Source organism: Polypterus senegalus, chromosome 17, assembly GCF_016835505.1.
Source record: "Polypterus senegalus isolate Bchr_013 chromosome 17, ASM1683550v1, whole genome shotgun sequence".
Taxonomy (NCBI): Eukaryota; Metazoa; Chordata; class Cladistia; order Polypteriformes; family Polypteridae; genus Polypterus; species Polypterus senegalus.
The window spans coordinates 70,667,904-70,693,887 of NC_053170.1; the positions used below are offsets into that span (position 1 = coordinate 70,667,904).

The 25,984-nt window shown below is 41.4% G+C and overlaps 1 protein-coding gene across 10 annotated transcripts in view; it reads left to right on the forward strand.

Annotated features, from left to right (window-relative positions):
• Positions 1-25,984, forward strand: part of adgrb2 (adhesion G protein-coupled receptor B2) — a 1,037,854-nt gene that overhangs the window by 903,984 nt on the left and 107,886 nt on the right. For 9 of the 10 annotated variants that reach the window (XM_039740905.1, XM_039740908.1, XM_039740904.1 and 6 more), the window contains one exon: positions 12,515-12,686. In XM_039740905.1, the coding sequence (XP_039596839.1) occupies positions 12,515-12,686 (172 nt within the window). Of the gene's footprint in view, positions 1-406; positions 431-12,514; positions 12,687-25,984 lie in introns of all 10 variants that reach the window. The other variant, XM_039740906.1, reaches the window with a different exon arrangement.

A 25,984-nucleotide genomic window follows, 5' to 3' on the forward strand; every position in this document is an offset into this window, starting at 1 on the left:
GTTAACATACTTTTAGAATGAGACATGTATTCGTGATGGAACATGCATGTTATTAGGTAGCATGCCCAAAAAATAGTATAATGCATGTTGAAGATATTGTAAGATCAAATGAGCTACTTCTGAGCTATTTCTTCTGAATGATAGCTGGAAAAATGCTAAGCATGATACTAAGAAAATGTGTGATGTCATGTTTGAGGTTCTACTATCAAACTACTCTAGAAAATTAAAGGAATAAGTAAACTGCAGAGTGTTTGATGTACCATTCACTGAGCAGTAATTTTACTTGCACTCAGGATAAAGTGAGAAGACAAAATCCTAGTACAATAGGAGATGTATTATTTTTTTCCATGAGAAGAATCTATGACTATAAAAACTATTTTGTAATTATTCATTTTGTTGTTTTTAGGCATCCCCAAATAGCAGGCATTTGGTGAGTTTCCTCTAAAGGCGTTGTTGATCTACTGCAATGCAAACGCTACTGACTGTGTAGCGCCAACACTGGTATCTTTTAAAAGTACACACACACAATTTCTTGCAATAAAGACTCGGAAGGTTTTACATTCAAAGGAGAAACTGCTTCAGTTATTGTGATCAACTCACTGTAAAGGTTTGTTAAGGACAAAGCAGTCTTGAGGCCCAGGCTGAAACCTTCTCAGTAAAGCACACAAGAAGAAGAGTGTTAAATCTGGCATGGTTGCCAGTGTGCTTTAAGCTACAGTTACATTTGAAGAGATACCCAAACTCGCACTCATAGAGTACCAATTTAGAGTTTCAAGCTAACCCAACTTAGTGACCCGACATTTGCACAATAGACATATGAGCGCCGACGAAATAGCGGCCATTAAAACGCGGCGTCAAAATTGCACCGACAAAATCGAGAAAGTTTCATTAAATATGAATTACTAGTTTAAATATAGTAATATATAGTATTAATATATACTAATGTTTATTTTAGAAGTCAATATTATGAGACATGGCACGCAGATAGTCCTTAAGATCACGCCCTGCATATGTAGGAAGAATTGCAGCAAGACATCTTGATAGTTGAGCGTATTTAGACTTGCTTGTTGCCTGACTGCTGGTAATTCCGCTTTGTATACGACATGTTATGCCAACCCTTGTCTGAGTTATTTGTTCGCGGCATGCCATTAGCACGGCACGCAGATAGTCCTTAAGATCACACCCTGCATATGTAGGAAGAATTGCAGCAAGACATCTTGATAGTTGAGCGTATTTAGACTTGCTGGCTGCCTGACTGCTGGTAATTCCGCTTTGTATACGACACGTTATGCCAACCCTCGACTGAGTTATTTGTTCACGGCATGCCATCAGCAACATGTTCTCGCATGTTCCACATGGTGATAGGAAACAACGGGTTGGCTCATCGATTGCGTCTCAATTGACCAACGTAATTGTACTCCCAGTAATCATAAACATTCTGGAGATTGTCGGGTCTACTCTCGCTCAGTTCATCAAAAGCGGACCCAGCATCTTCTGGAGGAACAAAACTCCGTGCAATTAGCATCTTTGAATACAGTTATAATCTAGCACATAATGTATACATAATGCGCACGTACGTGTCCCACTCTCTTGGCCTCTCTCGCGATTTTGTCGTGGCGATTTTGTCGGCGCGTATTTGTTGAAAACCAGTTAGCGAGTTTGTCGGCGCTCATTTCTCCGTCATGGTTTTGTTAGCTCTCATATGTCTATCGCGCTTTTCTCGGTGAACCACCTAACTTGCGGATTTTTGGGAAAGTGGAAGGAAAACTACAAAGGAAGACAACTCATACAGATAGAAAATATGCAAAGTCCATATGGATAATGACCTGGTACAGAATTTGAACCCAGGATGCAAGATCCATGTGGAAAATAATCCACTGCTCACCACACCACCCATGCACAGAATTACAGATCAAAATAATACATAAACATGTAAAATGTAAATCTATCCAGGGCTTATCGGAGACACATTTAGGATGGAATATAATTAATGAAAATGTCATTAAGGGTAAGGTAAAGATGGAAAAAAGTGTCCACTTTTCATCCATGACAATGGAGATCACTCAACATCAGAGCATGATATCAAACAGACAGCCAATGTCCTCTTGTAAAATTTAAATTTACAAAAGGGCATGTTTTTGAATAAGTTATCTACCTTCCCTTTAGCACGCTCGTGCTGTCTAGGCTGAAGATTTCACAGTAAATATCATGAGTGGGAGAGGGGTGGAGAGGTGGTCTAGTGTTAACATCATTTGATGTCAAATGTAAGGTTGGGTTTTTTATTGAAATTTCCTGAAAGTATAAGCTATCACACTACTTTTACTATATATTATTATAACTTTGAGAAGCAATCCTAATTGAAATGATTCACTGATTAATTTTTCTTCAATGATTTTCATGGGGGCAGCATGGTGGTGCAGTGGTAGCGCTGTTGCCTCGCAGTTGGGAGACCTGGGTTCGCTTCCTGGGTCCTCCCTGCGTGGAGTTTGCATGTTTTCCCCGTGTCTGCGTGGGTTTCCTCCGGGCGATCCGGTTTCCTCCCACAATCCAAAGACATGCCAGTTAGGTGGATTGGTGTTTCTAAATTGGGCTTGGTGTGTGTGTGTGTTTGTGTGTGTCCTGTGGTGGGTTGGCACCCTGCCCAGGATTGGTTCCTGCCTGGTGCCCTGTGTTGGCTGGGATTGGCTCCAGCGGACCCCTGTGACCCTGTGTTAGGATTCAGTGGGTTAGCAAATGGATGGATGGATGATTTTCATCAATTACATATGTAATATATATTGTTGGATACCCAACCCTTATACTTGAAAAAGTAGTGGTAGAAGAAGCAAAAAAACAATGTCTTTTCATGCTGAGCTCAATACAGAACTGAACTGTAGTATAAAACATGACCTTTATATAGGGTCAGAGGAGTAAGGGAGGTCAGGTGTGCTAGGACAGGAAATGAGGTTATCAAATGAAGACTTACTTCTGATGGTCTGCAGAGGAGGAGGAGGAGGAGAGAGAGAGAGAGAGAGAAGTGTTATCTGACAGTGCCAACCCCTGGTCTGGCATATAATCACACTTATTTGGGCCAGTAAACTGTCTCCTATATCCCACGTGTGTGACAATACTGTATATATCTTAATTTACAGAAATTTATGCCAAAGGAACAAATTATATTCTTTTAAACATTTGCTGTTTGTGTTTAGTGTTAGGTTCGCTTAAGTTCTGATGGTCTGGGCAGAGGAAAGAGAGAGAGAGAGAGAGAAAGTGTTTTCTGACAGCTCCAACCCCTTATCTGGTAGATAATCACACTTATTCAGATCCATAAACTGGGCCATCCTCAGTCCAGATGCATTAGGTCGGGCCGTTCGCACCGAGAGGTCATGAATGCAAGAAGGAGTATCAGCATTGGTGTAGAGAAAACCCCAGTGATTAATGGGCATAAAACTGTAAGGCTGAAGGTCCAAAAACCACTTTGTGACTTATGGATTCTATTCCTTCTGAACTGCCATTCACTGAAGAGCTGAAGAGGGGCTTGGTTGGTAACCAGGGTGAACTCAATGGACGAGGTGATAAAACCTCAACTGGGAAATGGCTGATTTAATTGCCAAAGCTTCCCACTCCACTTCCACATACTGGTTTCCCAGTCCAGCATTTTCTGGCTCAGGATCATGACAGGGTGTTCCACACCATCAACACTCTGGCTCAACATGGCATTGAGACCTGTGTCTCAAGTGTCAGTCTGGAGAACAAAAGGCAAGGAAAATTTAAGTGCCATCATGTGATGGTGTGTGCGCTCCATGCTCCCATCCGTATTTATGGTAGCCCCTGAACCCAACACCATCAGTAATGTCACCGAGATGAGCTGACAAGTGAGATCAGTTCTCAAATGAAGCCAGGGGATATTTCCAAAAGTGTTAAAGTGCTTTTATTAAAAACAATCAAAGTGTCCAAACAAAAATAGTGCAGTGCTCCACAGTTTCAATAAATCCATAAATGCAAGTGTCCAGTGTGGATAAAAATCAATAAATAAATCCTTTAAAATTCAAGGTTAAAATAAAATGCACAAGTTAATGCAGACTCTCTCACTCTCCTTTCCGGCTCACCTCCGTCTCTCTCTCCCCGGCTCACCCATTGCTCTCGCAGCCGGTGGAGACCCAACAGCCAGGGTCGGTTTAAGACGAAATTGGACCTGATGCTGCAGCGCGAAAAAAAGCTTTTTTTCTCGGCATTGGTGCATGTACATTCGACACTTACCGTACATGCTCACTCAGACCAACCAAGGATCCTTAATTGCTTGCTACGCAATCAGCCAGCCTTTATTGAACATGAATATTAATGACGTAGTATCGTAACAACTCGAGATTAACTTCAAACTATGTAACATCAACATTCAATAGCAATTGTCTGAAAAGTGCACTTAATGCAGAATGCCTAACAATGAAATACACAATTTTGCAATTTTCTTACGAAACTAAGAAAATTTGAAATTGCAGAGACATTGGGTCAAAGTGACTCAGTTTAGACTCTTGAGGCTAAAAATTAAACTGTTTAACGTAAAATTGATAGCATTAACTTGAAATCTTCAGTTAACAATAAACAACAACGTTTTTGTTACGTCACAGCGCAAACAATAATAACTGTATAATAAGTAAAGCTGTGTCTAGGCGTCCGAAAGTCGGACTCCAAATTTCATTCTAAGAATTATTTTGAGGTTAATATAGCAAAGGAAAACTGTTCAGCTTCTGGAAAATTCTCGTCTGTTTTCATCTGGGCCAATTTCAGGAATGGGTCTAATGCTGCAGCATCAATAGCACCCACCTAAACCCGGCCATGCCAACAGCTCCTTAAACCAACCTCCGTCTTGGCCTCCTTACGAATGCCACTACTAGACCAACGAGGTCGGCTCTCCTCCCTTCATCCTTCACGCACCCATAGTTGCTCCTCGGATCCCTCGGGAGGACACCTGACTTGTTCACCCCACTCTTTCGAACATCCAGTGGGGCAAACTAGCCCCTAGAGTACGGGTGTCGGACTCTGGTCCTGGAGGGCCGCAGTGGCTGCAGGTTTTCATTCTAACCATCTTCTTAATTTGTGACCAGTTTTTGCTGCTAATTAACTTCTTTTGCCTTAATTTTAATTATCTTAACTCGGGCCCCATAGTTGCTTCCTTTTTCTTAATTAGCAGCCAAACAATAACGAGACACAAAACAAGAATCAATATCACCAGCTCACCTGTGCCCATAACAAAATATGTGAAAATAAAGAAAGGTGGTGGTCTCAGTAAGGCTGATCTATCCGCTCAGCAAAACATTGTGAGGGTGGTCTTAGAAAATACAGAAAAATCAACAGCTCTGGAAATGTCTGCTATGACAGAATGAGAGCACCAACAAGCCATGGAATTAAATAATGAGTTTAATTAACTGCAAAAATCTGTTTCTCATTGTGAAACTGGTTGGAGTCAGAAGCCCCGATTTAGCTGGTCATCTGTTGGCTCGTTTCACATCACATTTCTGTTTGGCTACCATTTAATGAAGAAAGATATCAATTCAGACGCCTGAATTCTTAGATACGGCTAATAAAATGAAGGGAACAGGAGTTAATTAGCAGTGAAAACTGGTCACTGATTAGGAAAAGGGTTAGAATGAAAACCTGTAGCCACTGCGGCCCTCCAGGCCTGGAGTTTGACACCCCTGCCCTAGAGCGCAACCGACAAACTCTCCTTTGCGGGGCCCCAGCTCGTTCTGACTCCTCTTTCTAAATGGCCAGATCATCCTTCTCGGACTGCTCTTTCCTGTCAATCAACCTCCTTTCCTCTCCATTTCTCGATCTCTCTATTCATCTCCTTTTTTTCTGGTGTTGACCCGCATATATACAAACACCCTCATGCATCTCCATAGGTGCATCGCTTTAATTACACGCCGCAGGAAGCCAATGAGGCAATCAGGAACGCCCGCACCCGCACGTGCAGGTCCGACTCTTTCCAGCCACCTCATTAACTAATAATAAAATAATAATACATTTTATTTATATAGCGCCTTTCCCATGCTCAAGGCACTTACAGAATATAAGAAAGAACGGCAGGGTATACAGTATATAGCATAGTACAAAGCAAATTAATAAATAAGAAGATTAAGACAGTAAACTCAGAGAAAGCCTAACAGACAACAGAATTGATGGTCTAGCACACACATACAGGTTACATGAGCATCTTGACAGAGAGGTAAACTGAGAGAAGGGGAATGAAGTCAAATAGAGCTAAAAGCCTTCCTGAACAGATGAGTTTTAAGTTGTTTTTTAAAAGAATTCATGGAGTCAGCTGATCTAATTAATTTCGGTAGGTCATTCCAGAGTCTGGGCGCTATACAGCTGAAGGCCCTGTCACCCATGGAGTGAAGATTAGTGTGGGGCACAACAAGATTGCCAGAATCAGAGGACCTTAGTGGACGGGCAGGCACATAGTGATGGAGAAGGTCACTGATGTAGTTTGGCGAGGTTATTTAAGGCTTTGTAGGTTATTAGTAGGATTTTATATTCGATTCTGTAAGACACAGGGAGCCAGTGAAGACGGAGCAGGATGGGTGTGATGTGCTCGCTGCTGCTGGTTCGAGTAAGGACTCTTGCAGCTGAGTTTTGAATAAGCTGGAGCTGTGATATAAGATTAGAAGGGGCCCCTGCCAGCAGCGAGTTACAATAATCTATGCGGGATGTGATAAAAGCATGGACAAGTTTCTCAGCATTAGAAAAGGAAGGAAGGAGCGAACACGGATATGTTACGGAGGTGAAAGTAAGAAAGTTTCTTAATGTGATTTATGTGGTGGAGTAAAAAGGGAGGAATCAAAATGACACCAAGATTCTTTGCAGTAGAGGCAGGTCTGATGAGATCACCACCAAGATGGACTGGGAAGGAGCTCATTTTATTAAGTTGCATTTTAGTCCCAATTTGCAGGAGTTCAGTTTTGTTGCAGTTTAATTTTAAAGAGTTCTGCTCCATCCAGGTTTTAATTTCACTAAGGCAGGTTGTGAGCTGAGAAAGCTCTGATGAAGTTCCACTTTTAACATTGAAGTAGAGTTGAGTATCATCTGCATAAAATGATAGCCCAGTCCATAGCTACGAATAATATGGCCAAGGGAAGCATATAAATACAGAAGAGAAGAGGGCCAGGACAGAGCCCTGAGGAACTCCTTGTGTGACTGGCGCCGAGCTGGATCTGCTGTTGCCAAGACTAACAAACTCTTGCCTATCAGTCAGATAGGACTTGAACCACTGGAGGGCAGTGCCAGAGATACCCAGCATGTTCTCCATTCTGGACAGTAGAATGTCATGTCTGACAGTGTCAAATGCTGCACTGAGGTCTAACAGAATTAATATGCTGGTTTGTCCAGAGTCTGCTGCCATAAGCAAATCATTGGTTACCCGTAGCAGAGCAGTTTCACAGCTGTGCTGCACCCTGAAACCAGACTGAAAGGGTTCCATCAAATTATTAGACGTTAAGTAATTGGTGAGCTGGGAAGCTACAACACGCTCAAGAGCTTTTGACAGGAAAGGTAAGTGGGAAATAGGCGGAAATTGTTAAGATTGTCAGCATCAAGACCAGACTTTTTTAACATTGGGGTTACAGAAGCGATTTTAAAAGTGAGCGCACAGAGCCAGTGTCAAGGGATGAGTTTATTATTGTTGTAACAGTCGGGATTATGGCATGAAGGCAGGATTTAAGTAGTGTGCTGGGGATGGGGTCCAGTATACAAGTAGTGGCCTCATCTTACAAAGCAGGTTATTAACAAAGCAGATGTGACTGGTGAGAACTTAGAGAAGGAGCTGGATGGAGTGGGAAAACAGGGAGAGATATAAACAGATGATGTATTTATGTTAGTTGAATTATTTAGATCTTTAATTTTGTTACAGAAAAGTGGATGAAATCCTCACAGACTTCAGTAGAAGAGGTAGTTGGGCCAGATGCAGGTTTGAGTAGTTTATTAACTACAGAAAACAAAACCCTTGGGTTATCGTGGCCACTTTCTATTATTCTGCCATAGTGGGTGTTCTTAGCAGCAGTTAGTGCTTCTCTGTAAGCTCTTTGGTGGTCAGAGAAAGCCTGGATGTGCACAGTGAGGCCAGTCTTACGTGACATTCTCTCAAGGTCGGCCAGCTGCTTTCATAGATCGCAATTCTGAGTTATACCAAGGAGCTGAACGTTTAAAGGAAACCTCCTTATGTTTTAAAGGAGCTGTTTTATCTAATGCTGAATGAAGGGCTGAGTTATAGTGGTCAACAAGACTATCTAGTGTTGACGGAATAGGTGCAGACAGTAAAAGATCAGAAATGGATCCAGAAAGGATAGAGGGACAGATATTTTTAAGGTTTCTGTAAGAAATTTGTCGTTTACAGGTAAGAGGAGGTAAAGGCAGTGAGACAGTAAAAAATACTGCTTTATGGTCAGAGAGTCCCAAATCAGTGCTGTAAATATTGGCAACAGATAGTCCAGAAGTGCAGATCAGATCCAATATATGACCACCAGAGTGGGTGGGAAAATCAACATGTTGTGTCAAGTCAAAACAGTCCAGTAAGGATAGGAATTCATTTCTCAGTTTAGATGTAGTAATGTCAATATGGATGTTGAAATCACCAAGAAGGATAATTCTCTGAGAGTAAGAGCTTAGGTGGGTTAAAAGTTCAATCAGATCAGATAAGAAGGATGCATTGTATTTTGGGGGACGATAAAGAACAATGAGTGAGACAGGACCTGTTTCCGTTATTAGTTTAAGACTCCTTGCGGTCGTGCAGTCGTGCTCATGGAGAACGGCACGGCTATATGGATTTAATACCCAGGCTTTTAATTGGAAGCTGCGGGCCCGCTATACCACACATCAATGCTGGTGCTGATGTAAGGGCCTGGTTTAGCTCACGAAATACAGCGTCTGCTTTTGAATCATATACCACAGTGTCTGGGGCCCACTTCTTTTTAGTCAAAAGCACCACTGTTTTGGAAAAGCGAGGCACAAACCAGCAGTAGTTGCCTGCTATGCCGAAAAAGGTTTGGACCTGCTTCTTGGGCCACTTCATAATAATAATGGTACATTTATTTAACCCTAATTTCCATGCTTAAGACAATTCACAGAGAAAGAAACAGCATGTGTACTGTTACAATAGAGCATTAAAACAGATAGATACAGGATACAAAAAGCTTTAATCAGAATAAAACACATTAACCCAGAGTAAGATACTCAATTCAATATTAAAGAAAAACCTGAACAAATAACATCCTTTGTGATATAACACACACACAAATTATGCTGCCCATCTGGACAGACAGGAAGACTGAAAGAGGGGACAGAATTTCAGGTTAATTTAAATGTCTTCCAAAACAGATGAGTTTTAAGTTGTTTTTTTAAAAGAATGAAAGGAGTCAGCTGATCTAATTAATTTCAGGAGGTCATTCCAAAGTCTAGGCTCTCTACAGCTAAAGGCCCTGTCACCGACAGTATAGAGTGCAGGTTAGTGTGGCGCACAACAAGATTGCCAGAATCAGGGGACCTTAATGGGTGAACAGGTCACTGATGTAGTCTGGTGCAAGGCCATTTAAAGCTTTATAGGTTAATAATAGAATTTTATATTCAATCTTGTAAGATTCAGGGCTTGGTAGGCAGCTCTGTACCACTCAAGGGTGCCTATCAGCGCTTCCACATTCTTGTATGGTTGCATATAGACTGGCAAGATATGCGGGGAGGGCATTCACTAAAAGATTGCACGTGACCTCTTCAAGACTTGCTTGAGTTATTTATGTCTGGCATAACCAACACCTTGCTTTGCCCCATATATCAAAAGCCTGCGAGCAGGAAGGCTGCTCTGGGTCGAATCACAACTCATAATAAATCCTCGCCTGCTGATCTGCAGACATACTGTACCATACCTTTTTAACACCGCCACCTTGAGAGTGTCATAATTAGTGGCAGCCTCAGCCACAAGATCATAGTCGGTTTGCTGCACTTCCCTTTTCAGGAGTGGCACCAGTATGTTGGCCCATTCTTCTTGCTCCCAGTGTTACCTAGTGGCAAATAAGAAAATATGACTCATTGTCATCATTCTCCTGTAAGTGTAAGAGTACCTGGAATGGAGCCTGTGACTTATGTTGCTGGACTGCCACACATGCTTGGTACTATGCCACTGAATCGGCGAGCTGGGTTCTATACGCTCCCACCTGGACCTTGAGTTTTTGGATCTTGATAGCAATGCTGGTAAGAACCATATTCAGGTTTTGTTCTTCTGTCAGGTTTGTGGTAGCCACCATATATACTTGCAAAAGTATTGATAGATGAAGCAAATAAATAATGTCTTTTTAGACTGAATACAGAACTAATTGTGGTGTACAAAATGGCCTGTATATATGGTCAGAGGAAGAAGTGATGTCATCAGGCAAAACTTACTTCTGATGTTCTGCAGAGGAGAAAAGAGAGAAAGTATTATCTGACAATGCCAATCACTGGTCTATAACTTATTTGGGCCAGTAAACTGTCTCCTATATCGCATGGGGGTTATATTCCTAGAGCACCCGCGAATTGTGAAAAACCGCGACTTTTGGATGTGGTTAAAAAACGCCTTTTAAAAGCCTATTTTTATAGTTTAAACCCTAAATACGGTATGCCCCCAAAGCACTTTAATTTCGTTGCAAACTCAGCTTAATACATTAATACATTACCTAACAAATTACCTTAATAGATTACCTAAAAACAGAATGTAAAGGTAAACCTGTCTACTGTACAGTACTGTACTGCTATGTCTCCTGCAGTGCTAGAATGTAACATACTGATGTTACCTCTATACGTACTGTAATTCATGCAAGCACGTTTACTTTGGTATGTGCTGTCGTTTTCTTTGTTATAAGTAGAGTAAATACATAATATTTTAAATTAATTAAAATACAGTAAAATGTACGGGTACTCACCAATGATAAATATTGTTGATGATGATGAAGTAGCTGTGCAGTATGATGCAGAGGATTTAAAACTTCTCAGGTTGCGCCTCTTCTTCAGGCGCTTCAGGATTAGTCGTATCTTTGGACAGGTCTTCTTCTGGTGGGGTTTTGTTCTGGCTTTTCTTTCTAGGTTTCAGGAACATTGCGGTGGGAAGTTGCTACATTGTCTCCTGTAGCGAACTGCTGGTACAATTTCCGTGCTCTCTCACGGATGATGTTACTGTCCAAGGGGATGTTCTTCCTGTAGTCAGTGATCCACAGTGCCAAGGCAGATTCAATCTTGACGATATGTTTATTCCTTACGGTCTTTACCTTTTTGGCACTATCACAGAAACTTACAGATATGGTACTCCAGATCACTGCTTCGTTCTTCTTTATGTATCATGTGGTGCCTTTCACTAATGCCATAGTGGTGCGCTACTGCAGCATAACTTTTTAGTTCCCGGAGCAAATCCAGTAGTTCAACCTTCTCTTGGAGTGTTTTAAACTTCTTCTGGCGCTAAGGCTCAGTGCCAGATGATTTAAAAAAGTGCAGGGCAATTCGGCAACATCTTGGGCATTTAATAATAACAGAATGGATACAATAACAAAATGGAAAACAAGAGGACACTAAGCTGGAGTCGCATCACAGGGCAACAATCAATCAGCAGCAAGTAGAAATGAGTAACGCTCTCAGATTGGCTACTTTCACCATCTTAAACCACGTTTCCCTCAGCGGTTGCTTCCTGGAGATGTTCTCTCAACAGCACAGTATTGGCTACTTTCACCATCCCAAAAAGCCATAAAAAATTGCGGAGGATATTTGCGCTTTCCGCATACAATTAATAGTTAGGTTCAAAGGAAAAATCCATGAACGACTGAGTCCACGAACCCTAAACTGCGACTTTGCGTGGGTCTATTATATATATATATATATATATATATATATATATATATATATATATATACGTATATATAAATATATAAACATATATACATATATATATATATATATATATATATATATATATATATATATATATATATATATATATATATATATATATATATATATATATACTGTATATAAATTTACCGAAGTTTCTGCCAAAGGAATAAATCATGTTTTTTTAAACATTTTCTGTTTGTGTTTAGTGTTAGGTTCACTTAAGTTAAAAGTATTCAGATTCCATTTGAAAACAGCAGCATAAAACATCAACACTTCTGCTAGGTGACATTGATATCCTAGTCTACTCAGATTCATGCCAAGATGAGCTATGATCTTCAAACAATTTTCTCTGTATATTTTTAGACTATCTGTCTTTATGACAGCAGTCCAACCAATCTGAATAAATATCTTTATGTGAAGCCACACATTCACCTGCTTGTTAGCTGTCATGTTTCAGTGTAAAGGAGAATTCTGCTGGTTAACCTGATGCATAACCTCCTACATTATATTATTCATATGTTGCACTTCAATGAAATGTCTGTGTTTGAGCTCTTTTTTTATTTACTAAAGCAAAGCTCTACTCTTTTTTTCTAATTTCACAATCCATTCCATGCCCCATTTGTTGCACTAGGGCATCACTCTGGAGCTCATGTGTGGTGCTGCCTTTGCTGGCCCTCACTTGGATGTCTGCTGTCCTTGCGATGACGGATCGACGCTCCATCCTCTTTCAAGTTCTGTTTGCTGTCTTTGATTCGGTTCAAGGTTTTGTCATCATCACTGTCCACTGTGCACTGCGTAGAGAGGTAAGAGATGGCTATTTCATTATTTTAATAAATATCAGTTTGGTTTGAATTCTATTTACTTTAATTAATAACTGTAGAGCCTTTCTCAATGGAGCATTTTATGACTTGTACTGGTTTGTATGGGCTGCTATAATACTCTTTTTTTTTTGCATTCTGTTTATGTTTAGTTATTTTCTGTATTTTTATTCATGCATAATTTTTTTTATAACATTACTCAACACACTCAAAGCAGAAGGAGCTTAAAGTTTAGAAAAAAAAGTTATTATATTTTTAGTACTCTCTTTGTGTTACAGTTTTCATCAAAAATAACTTATTGTAACTAATGTCATTTTAGCATAGGCAGTTTTTCAATGCCTATATTTAGTATAAAAATGTTATAAATTTTACTTTATTTCTTAAACATCAGCACTTAGTGCAATATTGTTACAGACAAACAACATGAAAGATAATAATAATTATCATTTTCCAGATAATAATATATTTGCTGTATTGTCAAATGTACAGAATACACTGGAAGTCTTCTCTCTATCTCTAAAAACAACATGCAATACATCACTACTCTCTTGTGCCATAATAAACAAGAACAGAAAATACAAATCAGCTAACTTGTCTCTCTGTGAAGAAAGATTCACTATTCTTGACAATTTAGGCTCTGATTGGGGCTCTTAAGAGACTGAGTGACTAGTCTGAGTATCTGGGCTTGTGACTATCCTGGATAAAAAGTATGATTACAGGCCTTTAATTACTTCTTTGGCACATCCTTCAGCAGTGTGTCTGTAAGGGGAGAGAGTGTCAAACATGTCAAGAGGTTTACTTACCTCGGCAATGACATTCATTTCTCTAGTGATTCTTCCTATGAAGTCAGTAAATGGATTGTAAGATCATGGGGTGTGGGGGTCATGAGGTCACTGGAAAGGGGTGTGTGGCACTCCCGATTTCTCTGCAAAAGGACGAAGGTCCAAGTCTCTAGAGTCCAGGTGCTTTCTGTTTTGCTGTGTGGTCGAGACATGGACGCTATCCATTGACCTGAGACGAACACTGGATTCCTTCAGTACTGTGTGTCTTTGGAGAATCCTTGGGTACTGTTGGTTTGACTTTGTGTCAAAAGAGCACTTGCTCACAAGTCCCGAATGAGGCACATTATCTTCTGCATTGTTTTGGAGCATCATTTACGACACTATGGCCATGTGACCCAATTCCCCGAGGGTGATCCAGTTCGCAGTATCCTCATTGTTAAGGACCTGCATGGCTAGACCAGGCCAAGGGGACATCCTTGTAACACCTGGCTGTGGCAGAATGATGGTCATTTCCGGAGGGTGGGACTTGACTGTGTGTCTGCCTAGGGGGTTGCCAACCGTGATGCCAAACTGATTCTTCATGTGGTGGGTGTGGCAACACTCCATACCAGTGCATGCTCCCCAATCTGACCCAACCTAACCTATGAAGTCAGGCAGCATTCTGAAGAAGTCCAGGATAACACACCGGTGTTGATAAGGCCATAAGTAGAATGATATGTAATTGTGTATGTATTTACAGGAACTTAATCACACCACTTGAAAAACAAAGACTCATTGTGCTAATTCACCAAAAAAAAATTACCTCAGTAAAAACATTTTACAAGTAAGTGATTTTTTCCTCTAGTGGTAGAAGAGGTCAAATATATACATGGCATGTAATCAAGTGAAAAGAACTGAATAAACATCAAATTCATATACATTTAATCCTGCGTGCACTGAGGGAAAAATTAAATCTGCCTAGTATAGGGTCAAAGGGAGCCAGTGATCCTCACAGCAGCTTTGGATGTAAGGCAAGGAGCGTGTCTTACATCCAGACTTGGTGGATGACTCAGTTGCACAACCATGACAAAAGAGTGTACTCCATGCAGTTCAGTAACAGACACCTATTAATAAAGTATCTGTTACATTAAATTCTGTTATTTTGATATAGATATTATGTAACAGTATGATCTGGTGGTGCAGCAGCCAATGTTCATACCTGAGGGCTCAGGTTAGGGATGAAAAAAGGGGTTTGTAGTTGCATTCGCCCAAAATTCTGCAGCTTCAGTATGTTTAATGGGATTCAGCAATAGCCTCACACATTAAAATGATTCCACAGACAAAATATCCTTGTTTTTAAAAGCTTTACAGTTGTAAAAATTTAAAGTAAAACAGTTCACACAAAAATAGAGAAAAAATTGATATGGCAAAACGGAAAAGTTCTTGTTTAAGAAAAGTTGTTTTTAAAGCTTATATGTATTCTTTCCTTTCTTTAAGTTGCTTATACAGTTGAACCTTTTCCAAACGGTCAGAAAAATGTATGCCTATCCCATTTTCATGCTCTAAATGGGTCTTTCTGTCCCTGCTATGGGACCTATTCTAACAACCGCGGACTCAATTAATACTGTATTACTGATTAAAGCATGAAAGTTCTATCTTATATTTACTTACAGGGGGTAAAAGACTATACCATATTCTAATAGCTATTCTTCTATAAGAGTCAAGCAAACGTTATATGAATTTAACTTTATGCATTAACTTTCTAAGATTGGTTCTTGCAGGAATAGATGTTATTTACTTCACAGCACATGAAGGGCTATACATACACTCACCTAAAGGATTATTAGGAACACCATACTAATACGGTGTTTGACCCCCTTTCGCCTTCAGAACTGCCTTAATTCTACGTGACATTGATTCAACAAGGTGCTGAAAGCATTCTTTAGAAATGTTGGCCCATATTGATAGGATAGCATCTTGCAGTTGATGGAGATTTGTGGGATGCACATCCAGGGCACGAAGCTCCCGTTCCACCACATCCCAAAGATGCTCTATAGGGTTGAGATCTGGTGACTGTGGGGGCCATTTTAGTACAGTGAACTCATTGTCAAGTTCAAGAAACCAATTTGAAATGATTCGAGCTTTGTGACATGGTGCATTATCCTGCTGGAAGTAGCCATCAGAGGATGGGTACATGGTGGTCATGAAGGGATGGACATGGTCAGAAACAATGCTCAGGTAGCCCATGGCATTTAAACGATGCCCAATTGGCACTAAGGGGCCTAAAGTGTGCCAAGAAAACATCCCCCACACCATTACACCACCACCACCAGCCTGCACAGTGGTAACAAGGCATGATGGATCCATGGTCTCATTCTGTTTACGCCAAATTCTGACTCTACCATTTGAATGTCTCAACAGAAATCGAGACTCATCAGACCAGGCAACATTTTTCCAGTCTTCAACTGTCCAATTTTGGTGAGCTCATGCAAATTGTAGCCTCTTTTTCCTATTTGTAGTGGAGATGAGTGGTACCTGGTGGGGTCTTCTGCTGTTGTAGCTCATCCGCCTCAAGGTTGTGCGTGTTGTGGCTTCACAAATGCTTTGCTGCATACCTCGGTTGTAACGAGTGGTTATTTCAGTCAAAGTTGCTCTTCTATCAGCTTGAATCAGTCGGCCCATTCTCCTCTAGCATTAACAAGGCATTTTCACCCACAGGACTGACGCATACTGGATGTTTTTCCCTTTTCACACCATTCTTTGTAAACCCTAGAAATGGTTGTGCGTGAAAATCCCAGTAACTGAGCAGATTGTGAAATACTCAGACCGGCCCGTCTGGCACCAACTACCATGCCAGGCTCAAAATTGCTTAAATCACCTTTCTTTCCCATTCTGACATTCAGTTTGGAGTTCAGGAAATTGTCTTGACCAGGACCACACCCCTAAATGCATTGAAGCAACTGCCATGTGATTGATTGATTGATTGATTAGATAATTGCATTAATGAGAAATTGAACAGGTATTCCTAATAATCCTTTAGGTGAGTGTATTTTAGTAATTGAGAATTATTACTGCCACATTTCTAGTATTTAGTGTTAAAACAAGGTACTGTATAATCCACAGTTAAGTGTAATTAAGGTATCATCCACAGTTAAGCACACTCACTAATCCATATCAATCAAGAAATGTACAGGCAGAACATTTGCTGCCATTCTGCCTATGTGTTAAAACATCTGTCCTAAACTTATTAACACTTGATTGAAGGTAAATGTAACATTTGTTCACTTCTTGTCTCTTGATTGCAAGCTTTGTGCATACTTGAGCTCTCTCTCAAGGACACAAGGTCTGTCAGTAGACTGCCGAAGCATACGTGTGCACAATGACACCAGTATTTTTTTCTAGTTTCGATGAGTTGCTTCACTCCTAGATCACACAGCAAGAGGTAGTGACTGTGACTATAAAACACTTTTTTTTTGTTTGTTTTTAAACCAGCATTTTACAAGCGTTACTATTGATTTCAGTGGACTAATCATTTGAATGAAAATACTCAATAGATTCTGCATACAGGAGTTTTCTAAAGCACTTACTGCTAAAATGCTTAGATGTGAACAGTGTCATTGAATATAATGACTAAAAACTTCATAAACTGTTTGAAGCATTCTGATCTAGCACTAAAATACTAGAAAAACATTAAGGTGTTAATGTGCCCTTACTCTTTTGCTGAGGTGTTATAGTAGAAAAGGCTTTTGCTTATATACCATGCAGAAGGAATGAAGCACTACAAATGAGTTTTAGTGAGTTTTCCTTTCATTATAAAGATGCCTTTACATGACAGCTCAGTAAAACTGGATCTAAAGCAAATCCACAGTTACAACTAATGATTTTGAAAGTCCACACAACCTAAGTGGCTATTTTTGTCCCCACCACTGAGATTTCCATACCAAATCATGATACAGAAGGTCAAACACTTTTAATACTATACATCCAATCATTTTCCAACCCTCTGAATCCTAACACAGGGTCACGGAGGTCTGCTGGAGCCAATCCCAGCCAACACAGGGCACAAGGCAGGAATCAATCTATGGCAGGGTGCCAACCCACCGCAGGGCACACACACACACACACCAAGCACACACTACTTAACCTCCAAAAATGTTGATTGCTTTCTCTGGCACTGCAAACTTCTTCAACTGCCTCAGAAGAAGAACAGCCTCTTATAAGAATCTCTGACCATAGCTAAGACTCTGGACCCCCACTGGGTTCAGCTTCTGAGCTTCAATTCTGTGGCCCCAATGTAAACCAAGGGGGCTGCCCTCTTGTGTCCTGTGGGAGGAACTCCTGGTAGTACGCCCATTCCCCCGGTCTTCTCTTCAAAAGGATGTCCTGTCCGGGCAAGATCTCTGGCTGTCTATCGCGCTGCCCTTCCCTCAGCTGAGGGTTGTAGGGCAGAACAGCCCGCCCCTTGGGGGCTAGTTCTCTGCAAGCTAGAGCGCCGGCATGACCCAGTCCACGGTTCTGCCCTGTAAGACACATGCAAGATAAGGGCAGGGAGATGCTGCCCTGATTCCACTCCAAGGCATCCCTCATATTGCTATAATGACAGAGTCACTATCCACGTCCAAGACTGTCGCTTTCATAACACCGGTGCTCTCCTTGTCTCTGTGCCCTCTGGAAGTGAAAACAGGATGGGAACATTCGCCCTGTCTCGTCCCCAGCCAAGTTCAGGATCTCCTTCTGGTTATGTGGAAAATGCTCTTTTGTCGTCCGTGAGCACACCAGCTCATGGATTACCCTGTTGGGAGACCCATTCTTACCTTTCCGGGTCCTCCCCTTTTTTCTCTGGGGCACAATGACAGTGTGAGTCTCCTTATAAAATGGAAGGAGACCCCGCACCGTCTGCACCCCTGTAGACCGGCATGAATCGGTCGCCTACTTTTGGCCGGGACACTCTGACAGCCAACACTTATCAGTCGGTGTTTTATACGTGCCTCTGCCAATTCCACCCCTGCTACACAATCCATCATCACAGCCGTGTCCACTTTTGGATTGCCTGCTTCTTGAATCCGTTCAGTTGCATCCCGGTTCTTTTTGCTAGTGTTTCCGTTATTTTTTCCGGTAATGGTATCACTCATCTGTACCACAGCATTGGCTTGGCTGGAGAATCCAGCCGCCTCAACCGCTCCAGTATGGCTCTCAGGGAAGTGTCTGCCTTCTCCTCCAGCCTCTTGATCACCTCCTTTAATTCCTGCATAATGTGCAGAATAGACTGTACAGGGTGAAGGACACTCTCCAAATCCTGTACAGTAAACAACAACTCACTTATGTCAGCCGGTGGTGGATTTGTGCTTCTCTCATAAGCAGCTGTGAGCCACAGAGTCCCTGCGCCGCTTGTGCAGACTCAGTCAGGTTCTCATCAGGCTTAGGATTGGCGTACATCGGCCCTGCCTTCAACCAATCACTGGTGGGCACTCAACACAAACCATCCAATCCCTTGCCTGCCTCAGGGAGGGCTAACTGGTCCGAAATAACACACATTTATTTCTGCCTTGTTCACACAGCACCAACACAGTGCACAAATCAGCACAGTACTCAGTCCTTCTTTCTTTCTGCCGCCTCTGCTCCTTTCCTCTTAAGCTTCGCCAACCTTCCATCCGACTCTGGCGTCCCGAATGGAGCGAGGCGGACTACTTTATACTGCACCCGGAAGTGCTCCAAGTGTCTCCCAATTGACATCCATCAGCACTTCTGGGTGTGTCAGACGTGATGCATGCCCAGACTCTGGAACTGTCCGGGCACCCCCTGGTGATGGCCATGGACTCCCACTGGGTTCAGCTTCTGAGCTCCAATTCCATGGCCCTGATGTAAACCAAAGGGGCTGTCCTCTTGTGATCCCTGCCTTCCATCACAATATATATATATATACACTCACCTAAAGGATTATTAGGAACACCTCTTCAATTTCTCATTAATGCAATTATCTAATCAACCAATCACATGGCAGTTGCTTCAATGCATTTAGGGGTGTGGTCCTGGTCAAGACAATCACCTGAACTCCAAACTGAATGTCAGAATGGGAAAGAAAGGTGATTTAAGCAATTTTGAGCCTGGCATGGTAGTTGGTGCCAGACGGGCCGGTCTGAGTATTTCACAAACTGCTCAGTTACTGGGATTTTCACGCACAACCATTTCTAGGGTTTACAAAGAATGATGTGAAAAGGGAAAAACATCCAGTGTGCATCAGTCCTGTGGGTGAAAATGCCTTGTTAATGCTAGAGGAGAATGGGCCGACTGATTCAAGCTGATAGAAGAGCAACTTTGACTGAAATAACCACTCGTTACAACCGAGGTATGCAGCAAAGCATTTGTGAAGCCACAACACGCACAACCTTGAGGCGGATGGGCTACAACAGCAGAAGACCCCACCGGGTACCACTCATCTCCACTACAAATAGGAAAAAGAGGCTACAATTTGCACAAGCTCACCAAAATTGGACAGTTGAAGACTGGAAAAATGTTGCCTGGTCTGATGAGTCTTGATTTCTGTTGAGACATTCAAATGGTAGAGTCAGAACTTGGCGTAAACAGAATGAGACCATGGATCCATCATGCCTTGTTACCACTGTGCAGGCTGGTGGTGGTGGTGTAATGGTATGGGGGATGTTTTCTCGGCACACTTTAGGCCCCTTAGTGCCAATTGGGCATCGTTTAAATGCAATGGGCTACCTGAGCATTGTTTCTGACCATGTCCATCCCTTCATGACCACCATGTACCCATCCTCTGATGGCTACTTCCAGCAGGATAATGCACCATGTCACAAAGCTCGAATCATTTCAAATTGGTTTCTTGAACATGACAATGAGTTCACTGTACTAAAATGGCCCCCACAGTCACCAGATCTCAACCCAATAGAGCATCTTTGGGATATGGTGGAACGGGAGCTTCGTGCCCTGGATGTGCATCCCACAAATGTCCATCAACTGCAAGATGCTATCCTATCAATATGGGCCAACATTTCTAAAGAATGCTTTCAGCACCTTGTTGAATCAATGCCACGTAGAATTAAGGCAGTTCTGAAGGCGAAAGGGGGTCAAACACTGTATTAGTATGGTGTTCCTAATAATCCTTTAGGTGAGTGTATAGTGGGATGCAAAAGTTTGGGCAACCTTGTTAATAGTCATTATTTTCCTGTACAAATCGTTGGTTGTTACGATAAAAAATGTCAGTTAAATATATCATATAGGAGACACACACAGTGATATTTGAGAAGTGAAATGAAGTTTATTGGATTTACAGAAAGTGTGCAATAATTGTTCAAACAAAATCAGGCAGGTTCATAAATTTGGGCACCGTTGTCATTTTATTGATTCCAAAACTTTTAGAACTAATTATTGGAACTCAAATTGGCTTGGTAAGCTCAGTGACCCCAGACCTACATACACAGGTGAATCCTATAATGAGAAAGAGTATTTAAGGGGGTCAATTGTAAGTTTCCCTCCTCCTTTAATTTTCTCTGAAGAGTAGCAACATGGGGGTCAAAAAACAACTCTCAAACGACCTGAAGACAAAGATTGTTCACCATCATGGTTTAGGGGAAGGTTACAGAAAGCTGTCACAGAGATTTAAGCTGTCTGTTTCCACAGTTAGGAACATATTGAGGAAATGGAAGACCACGGGCTCAGTTCAAGTTAAGGCTCGAAGTGGCAGACCAAGAAAGATTTCGGATAGACAGAAGCGACAAATGGTGAGAACAGTCAGAGTCAACCCACAGACCAGCACCAAAGACCTACAACATCATCTTGCAGCAGATTAAGTCACTGTGCATCGTTCAACCATTCGGCACACTTTACACAAGGAGATGCTGTATGCGAGAGTGATGCAGAGGAAGCCTTTTCTCCCCCACAGCACAAACAGAGCCGCTTGAGGTATGCTCAAGCACATTTGGACAAGCCAGCTTCATTTTGGAATAAGGTGTTGTGGACTGATGAAACTAAAATCGAGTTATTTGGGCATAACAAGGGGCGTTATGCATGGAGGAAAAAGAACACAGCATTCCAAGAAAAACACCTGCTACCTACAGTAAAATTTGCTGGTGGTTCCATCATGCTGTGGGGCTGTGTGGCCAGTGCAGGGACTGGGAATCTTGTCAAAGTTGAGGGACGCATGGATTCCACTCAGTATCAGCAGATTCTGGAGACCAATGTCCAGGAATCAGTGACAAAGCTGAAGCTGCACCGGGGCTGGATCTTTCAATAAGACCACGACCCGAAACACTGCTCAAAATCGACTAAGGCATTCATGCAGAGGAACAAGTACAACGTTCTGGAATGGCCATCTCAGTCCCCAGACCTGAATATAATTGAAAATCTGTGGTGTGAGTTAAAGAGAGCTGTCCATGCTCGGAAACCATCAAACCTGAATGAACTAGAGATGTTTTGTAAAGAGGAATGGTCCAAAATACCTTCAACCACAATCCAGACTCTCATTGGAACCTACAGGAAGTGTTTAGAGGCTGTAATTTCTGCAAAAGACGGATCTACTAAATATTGATTTCATTTCTTTTTTGTGGTGCCCAAATTTATGCACCTGCCTGATTTTGTTAGAACAATTATTGCACACTTTCTGTAAATCCAATAAACTTCATTTCACTTCTCAAATATCACTGTGTGTGTCTCCTATATGATATATTTAACTGACATTTTTTATCGTAAAAAACAATGATTTATACAGGAAAATAATGACTATTAACAAGGTTGCCCAAACTTTTGCATCCCACTGTATATAGCCGGAAAAGGGTGGAGTGCCTTCTCAGGGTTGGGGGTGAGATCCTGCCCCAAGTGGAGGAGTTCAAGTATCTTGCGGTCTTGTTCACGAGTGGGAAGAATGGACTGTGATATTGACAGGTGGATCGGTGCGGCATCTGCAGGGATGATGGCTCTGCATCGGTCTGTCGTGGTGAAAAGGAGCTAAGCCGTAAGGCAAAGCTCTCAATTTACCAGTCGATCTACGTTCCTACCCTCACCTATGGTCTTGAACTATGGGTAGTGACCGAAAGAACGAGATCGCGAATACAAGCGGCTGAAATGAGTTTCCTCTGCAGGGTTTCTGAGGTTTCCCTTAAAGATAGGGTGAGAAGCTCAGTCATCCGGGAGGGCCTCAGAGTAGAGCCGCTGCTCCTCCGCATCGAGAGGAGTTAGATGAGGTGGCTCGGGCATCTGATCAGGATGCCTCCTGGACGGCTCCCTGGTGAGGTGTTCCGGGCACGTCCAACCGGGAGGATGCCCTGGGGAAGACCAGGGACACGTTGAAGGGACTATGTCTCCCGGCTGGCCTGGGAACGCCTTGGGATTCTACCGGAAGAGCTCGAAGAAGTGGCCGGGGAGAGGGAAGTCTGGGCTTCTCTGCTTAAGCTGCTACCCCCGCGACCCGACCCCGGATAAGCGGAAGAGGAATTGATGGATGGATGGATATATATATATATATATATATATATATATATATATATATATATATATATATATATATACAAGTACTTACAGTATATATATATATATATATATATATATATATATATATATATATATATATATATAGTAAGAAAGGCGCTATATTGCACCAGACCTGACACAGATGGACACGGAGGCATATTTAAAATAAACTATTTATTTTTCTTCACCTGTGGGGCATGTCTTCCCCATAATCCCCACAGGCACAACACAATTCCAAGAACAGCACCAACAAACACAAAGCACTCTTCCTTTTCACCACCACTCCTCCCAGAGAACCTTGTCCTCCTCCACCAGTCTCTGGCCACTGAGTGGTGGTTGCTGGCTCCTTTTATGGCCCACCCGGAAGTGCTCCAGGTGCTTGATCACCTGTCTCCAGTTGCACTCTCGGGTGGGGCTGAAGGTTTGTCTAGCTGTGCTCAGGGACCCATGCCGCGCCCCATGGTGGCACCCCAGATCCTAACAGGGCTGTGGAGAACTCCATCTCCCATGAAGCCCTGCGAGAGACTGAGGCACTGCTCCAACCCAGGGTGGTCATCCAGCGTCCAGGGGAAGGTACTGCACTGTCCAGGGCTGCTCCCCCTGAATACACATCGAAGGGGTGTCCCAGCCAGGCATGGGATCTATATCTGAATGGTATATATATATGAATGGAAGAGAAGGTCTGTGATACGGTTTGCATATTTGCAACTGGAGATCCACAAAGGGAGAAAATGAATCACTTATCAAAAGTTGTTTTTTATTCCTGAGCTTTCAACCCCTGCCAGGGGTCTTCATCAGATGATAATGCTTAGGCTTACAAGAATCAAAAGCAATATATAGCAAAAAAATTGACGTATTCTAAGTCAGTGTAGTCAGGTGGGGGGGGGGTATTGGGTGTGAAGTCTTGTTTATTATGAATATGTTCTTCTTAAGTTTGCATATGCTGGATTTATAATTGTCTGTTGATGGCGTTCTCATTTGATAACCAGGATTCGGCCAGCTCTCTGGCACTTTTCGTACTGGCCTTGAATTTTACTTGTACATTGTCCCAGTTAAATGTATGTCCTGTTGATTTAGTGTGTGTATAGATCAATGATAGTGGGTCCTTTCTTCTGACGGCGTTGCGGTGTTCCTGTATAAGTGTTGTGATTCTTTTTGAAGTTTGTCCAATGTAAACCGCTGAGCACGAACTGCATGGAATGCTGTACACTGTGTTTTGTGTTTCTGCTGTCGATTTCTCGTTTTTAGTCAATTGTTTGCAGAGTTTTTTGGCGTCTTCTGTTTAGGCTTCGATTAATGAATGTTTTTGAGTATCTTTTTGAAGTGAAAAGATGGAAGAGATAGTGTCTCTCATTCATTTTTGTTTCCTTCGTATTACAATAGGTGTGGACTCTTCTGAATATAGTTTTAACACAGCTCCGTTTAGGAGATATCGGGTAGTTGCTAGAGAAGTGTAATATCTTGTCTGCGTAGCATTCTTTAAGGTAAACACTAATGGTCAGGGTGGCATCATTATTTTTTTCAATGTAGATGTCCAGGAAGCTAATGTGTCGGTTAATTTCTTTTTCCTTTGTGAATTGGATTGCAGGGAATATTGTGTTGATGTGGTTGTAGAATTCATTCAGCTGATCATTTTTTAGTATGACGAATGTGTTGTCTACATAGCCTATTCAAATTTTGGGTGTGAACTGGAATAGAGCCACGTTTTCAAATCACTGCATTACCAGTTCCGCTAAAAGTCCTGATAACAGCGATCCCATTAGCATGCCTTCTTTCTGAGTGTAGTATTTGACATTGAAATGAAAGTGAGTTTTTTGGCAAAGTGATATTAGGTGCATTATGTCTATAATAGACAATTAGATTCTTGTCTCTATGGTGGGGTCACTTTCCAGTCTCATTAATAGTGTTTCTGTAGCCAGATAAATCGGTATCATGGTGTATAGCAACACAACGTCAAACGAGAACATGATCTCGTCCTTGGCGATGGATACATCTTTCAAGCGTTGTAATGCCAACTCAGCGCTGTATATATATATATATATATATATATATATATATATATATATATATATATATATATATATATATATATATATATATATAATACCACACTTGTCAAACAGAACAAGTAACAATGAAAAAAATACAAATTACTGGGCTATGGAATGGTAACATTAAATCAGGAGTGCAAGCCAGTTGATGATACAGGTATGTTTACACCATGGAGTGTTGGTCACAGGTTAAGCAAACCATATTATCTGAACTTTGGGTAAATGTTGTTACCATATCAGACTGTGATGCAGCTACTGTAGTAAGGAGCTTTACATTCTGAATGTATAGAATTTTCTAAGGACACAGCAAAACAGATTGACATGCCTCAGTCTTTTTTTAAAAAGTAAAGTGTTTTTCCATTCTTTAGAGAAAATATGGAAATAACACTCAGTAATAATACCCGGTGATTTGGGGTCCAAACTTGATGCAAAATAGATATTTGTCAAATACATATTTTCCATTTTCCAGTTATAGATAATTTGAGAGTTCTAACCCCAAGAAATGTTTCTACATATGCATTTTGTATTGATAATTTTCTTTGAGATATATATTTTTTTTGTTCTTTAATTGTAAGTACATCATGTTGCCATATTATAGCTTTAGCATTTTGTTAGTGGGTTGCTAGGATGTGCAGCCCTGGTACTAGAAGCTGCCTTTCAAGAGAGACTATGTGCCACATCACACTCTCCTCTCCTTATCCCTGCATAGCATACAGTACAGTATCCAAGATTATGAATTAAATCCATGAACAATCTCAGTCTTGTGCTCGTAGTGTTTAAAGCTTGATGATTTATATAATTCAATTTCTCAACATTTTTATGATTTTATTGTGTTATTGTGTTGGTTCTGGTGACATCTCATTAATTGGTTAACAGCTTTTATCAGTTCTCATTCAGACTTTACTCACTGTTTTACTCTCCGGATTTAGACAATGGAATTACTGAATTTTAGATATCGACTCTTGCCACTGTTTCTCAAATACAT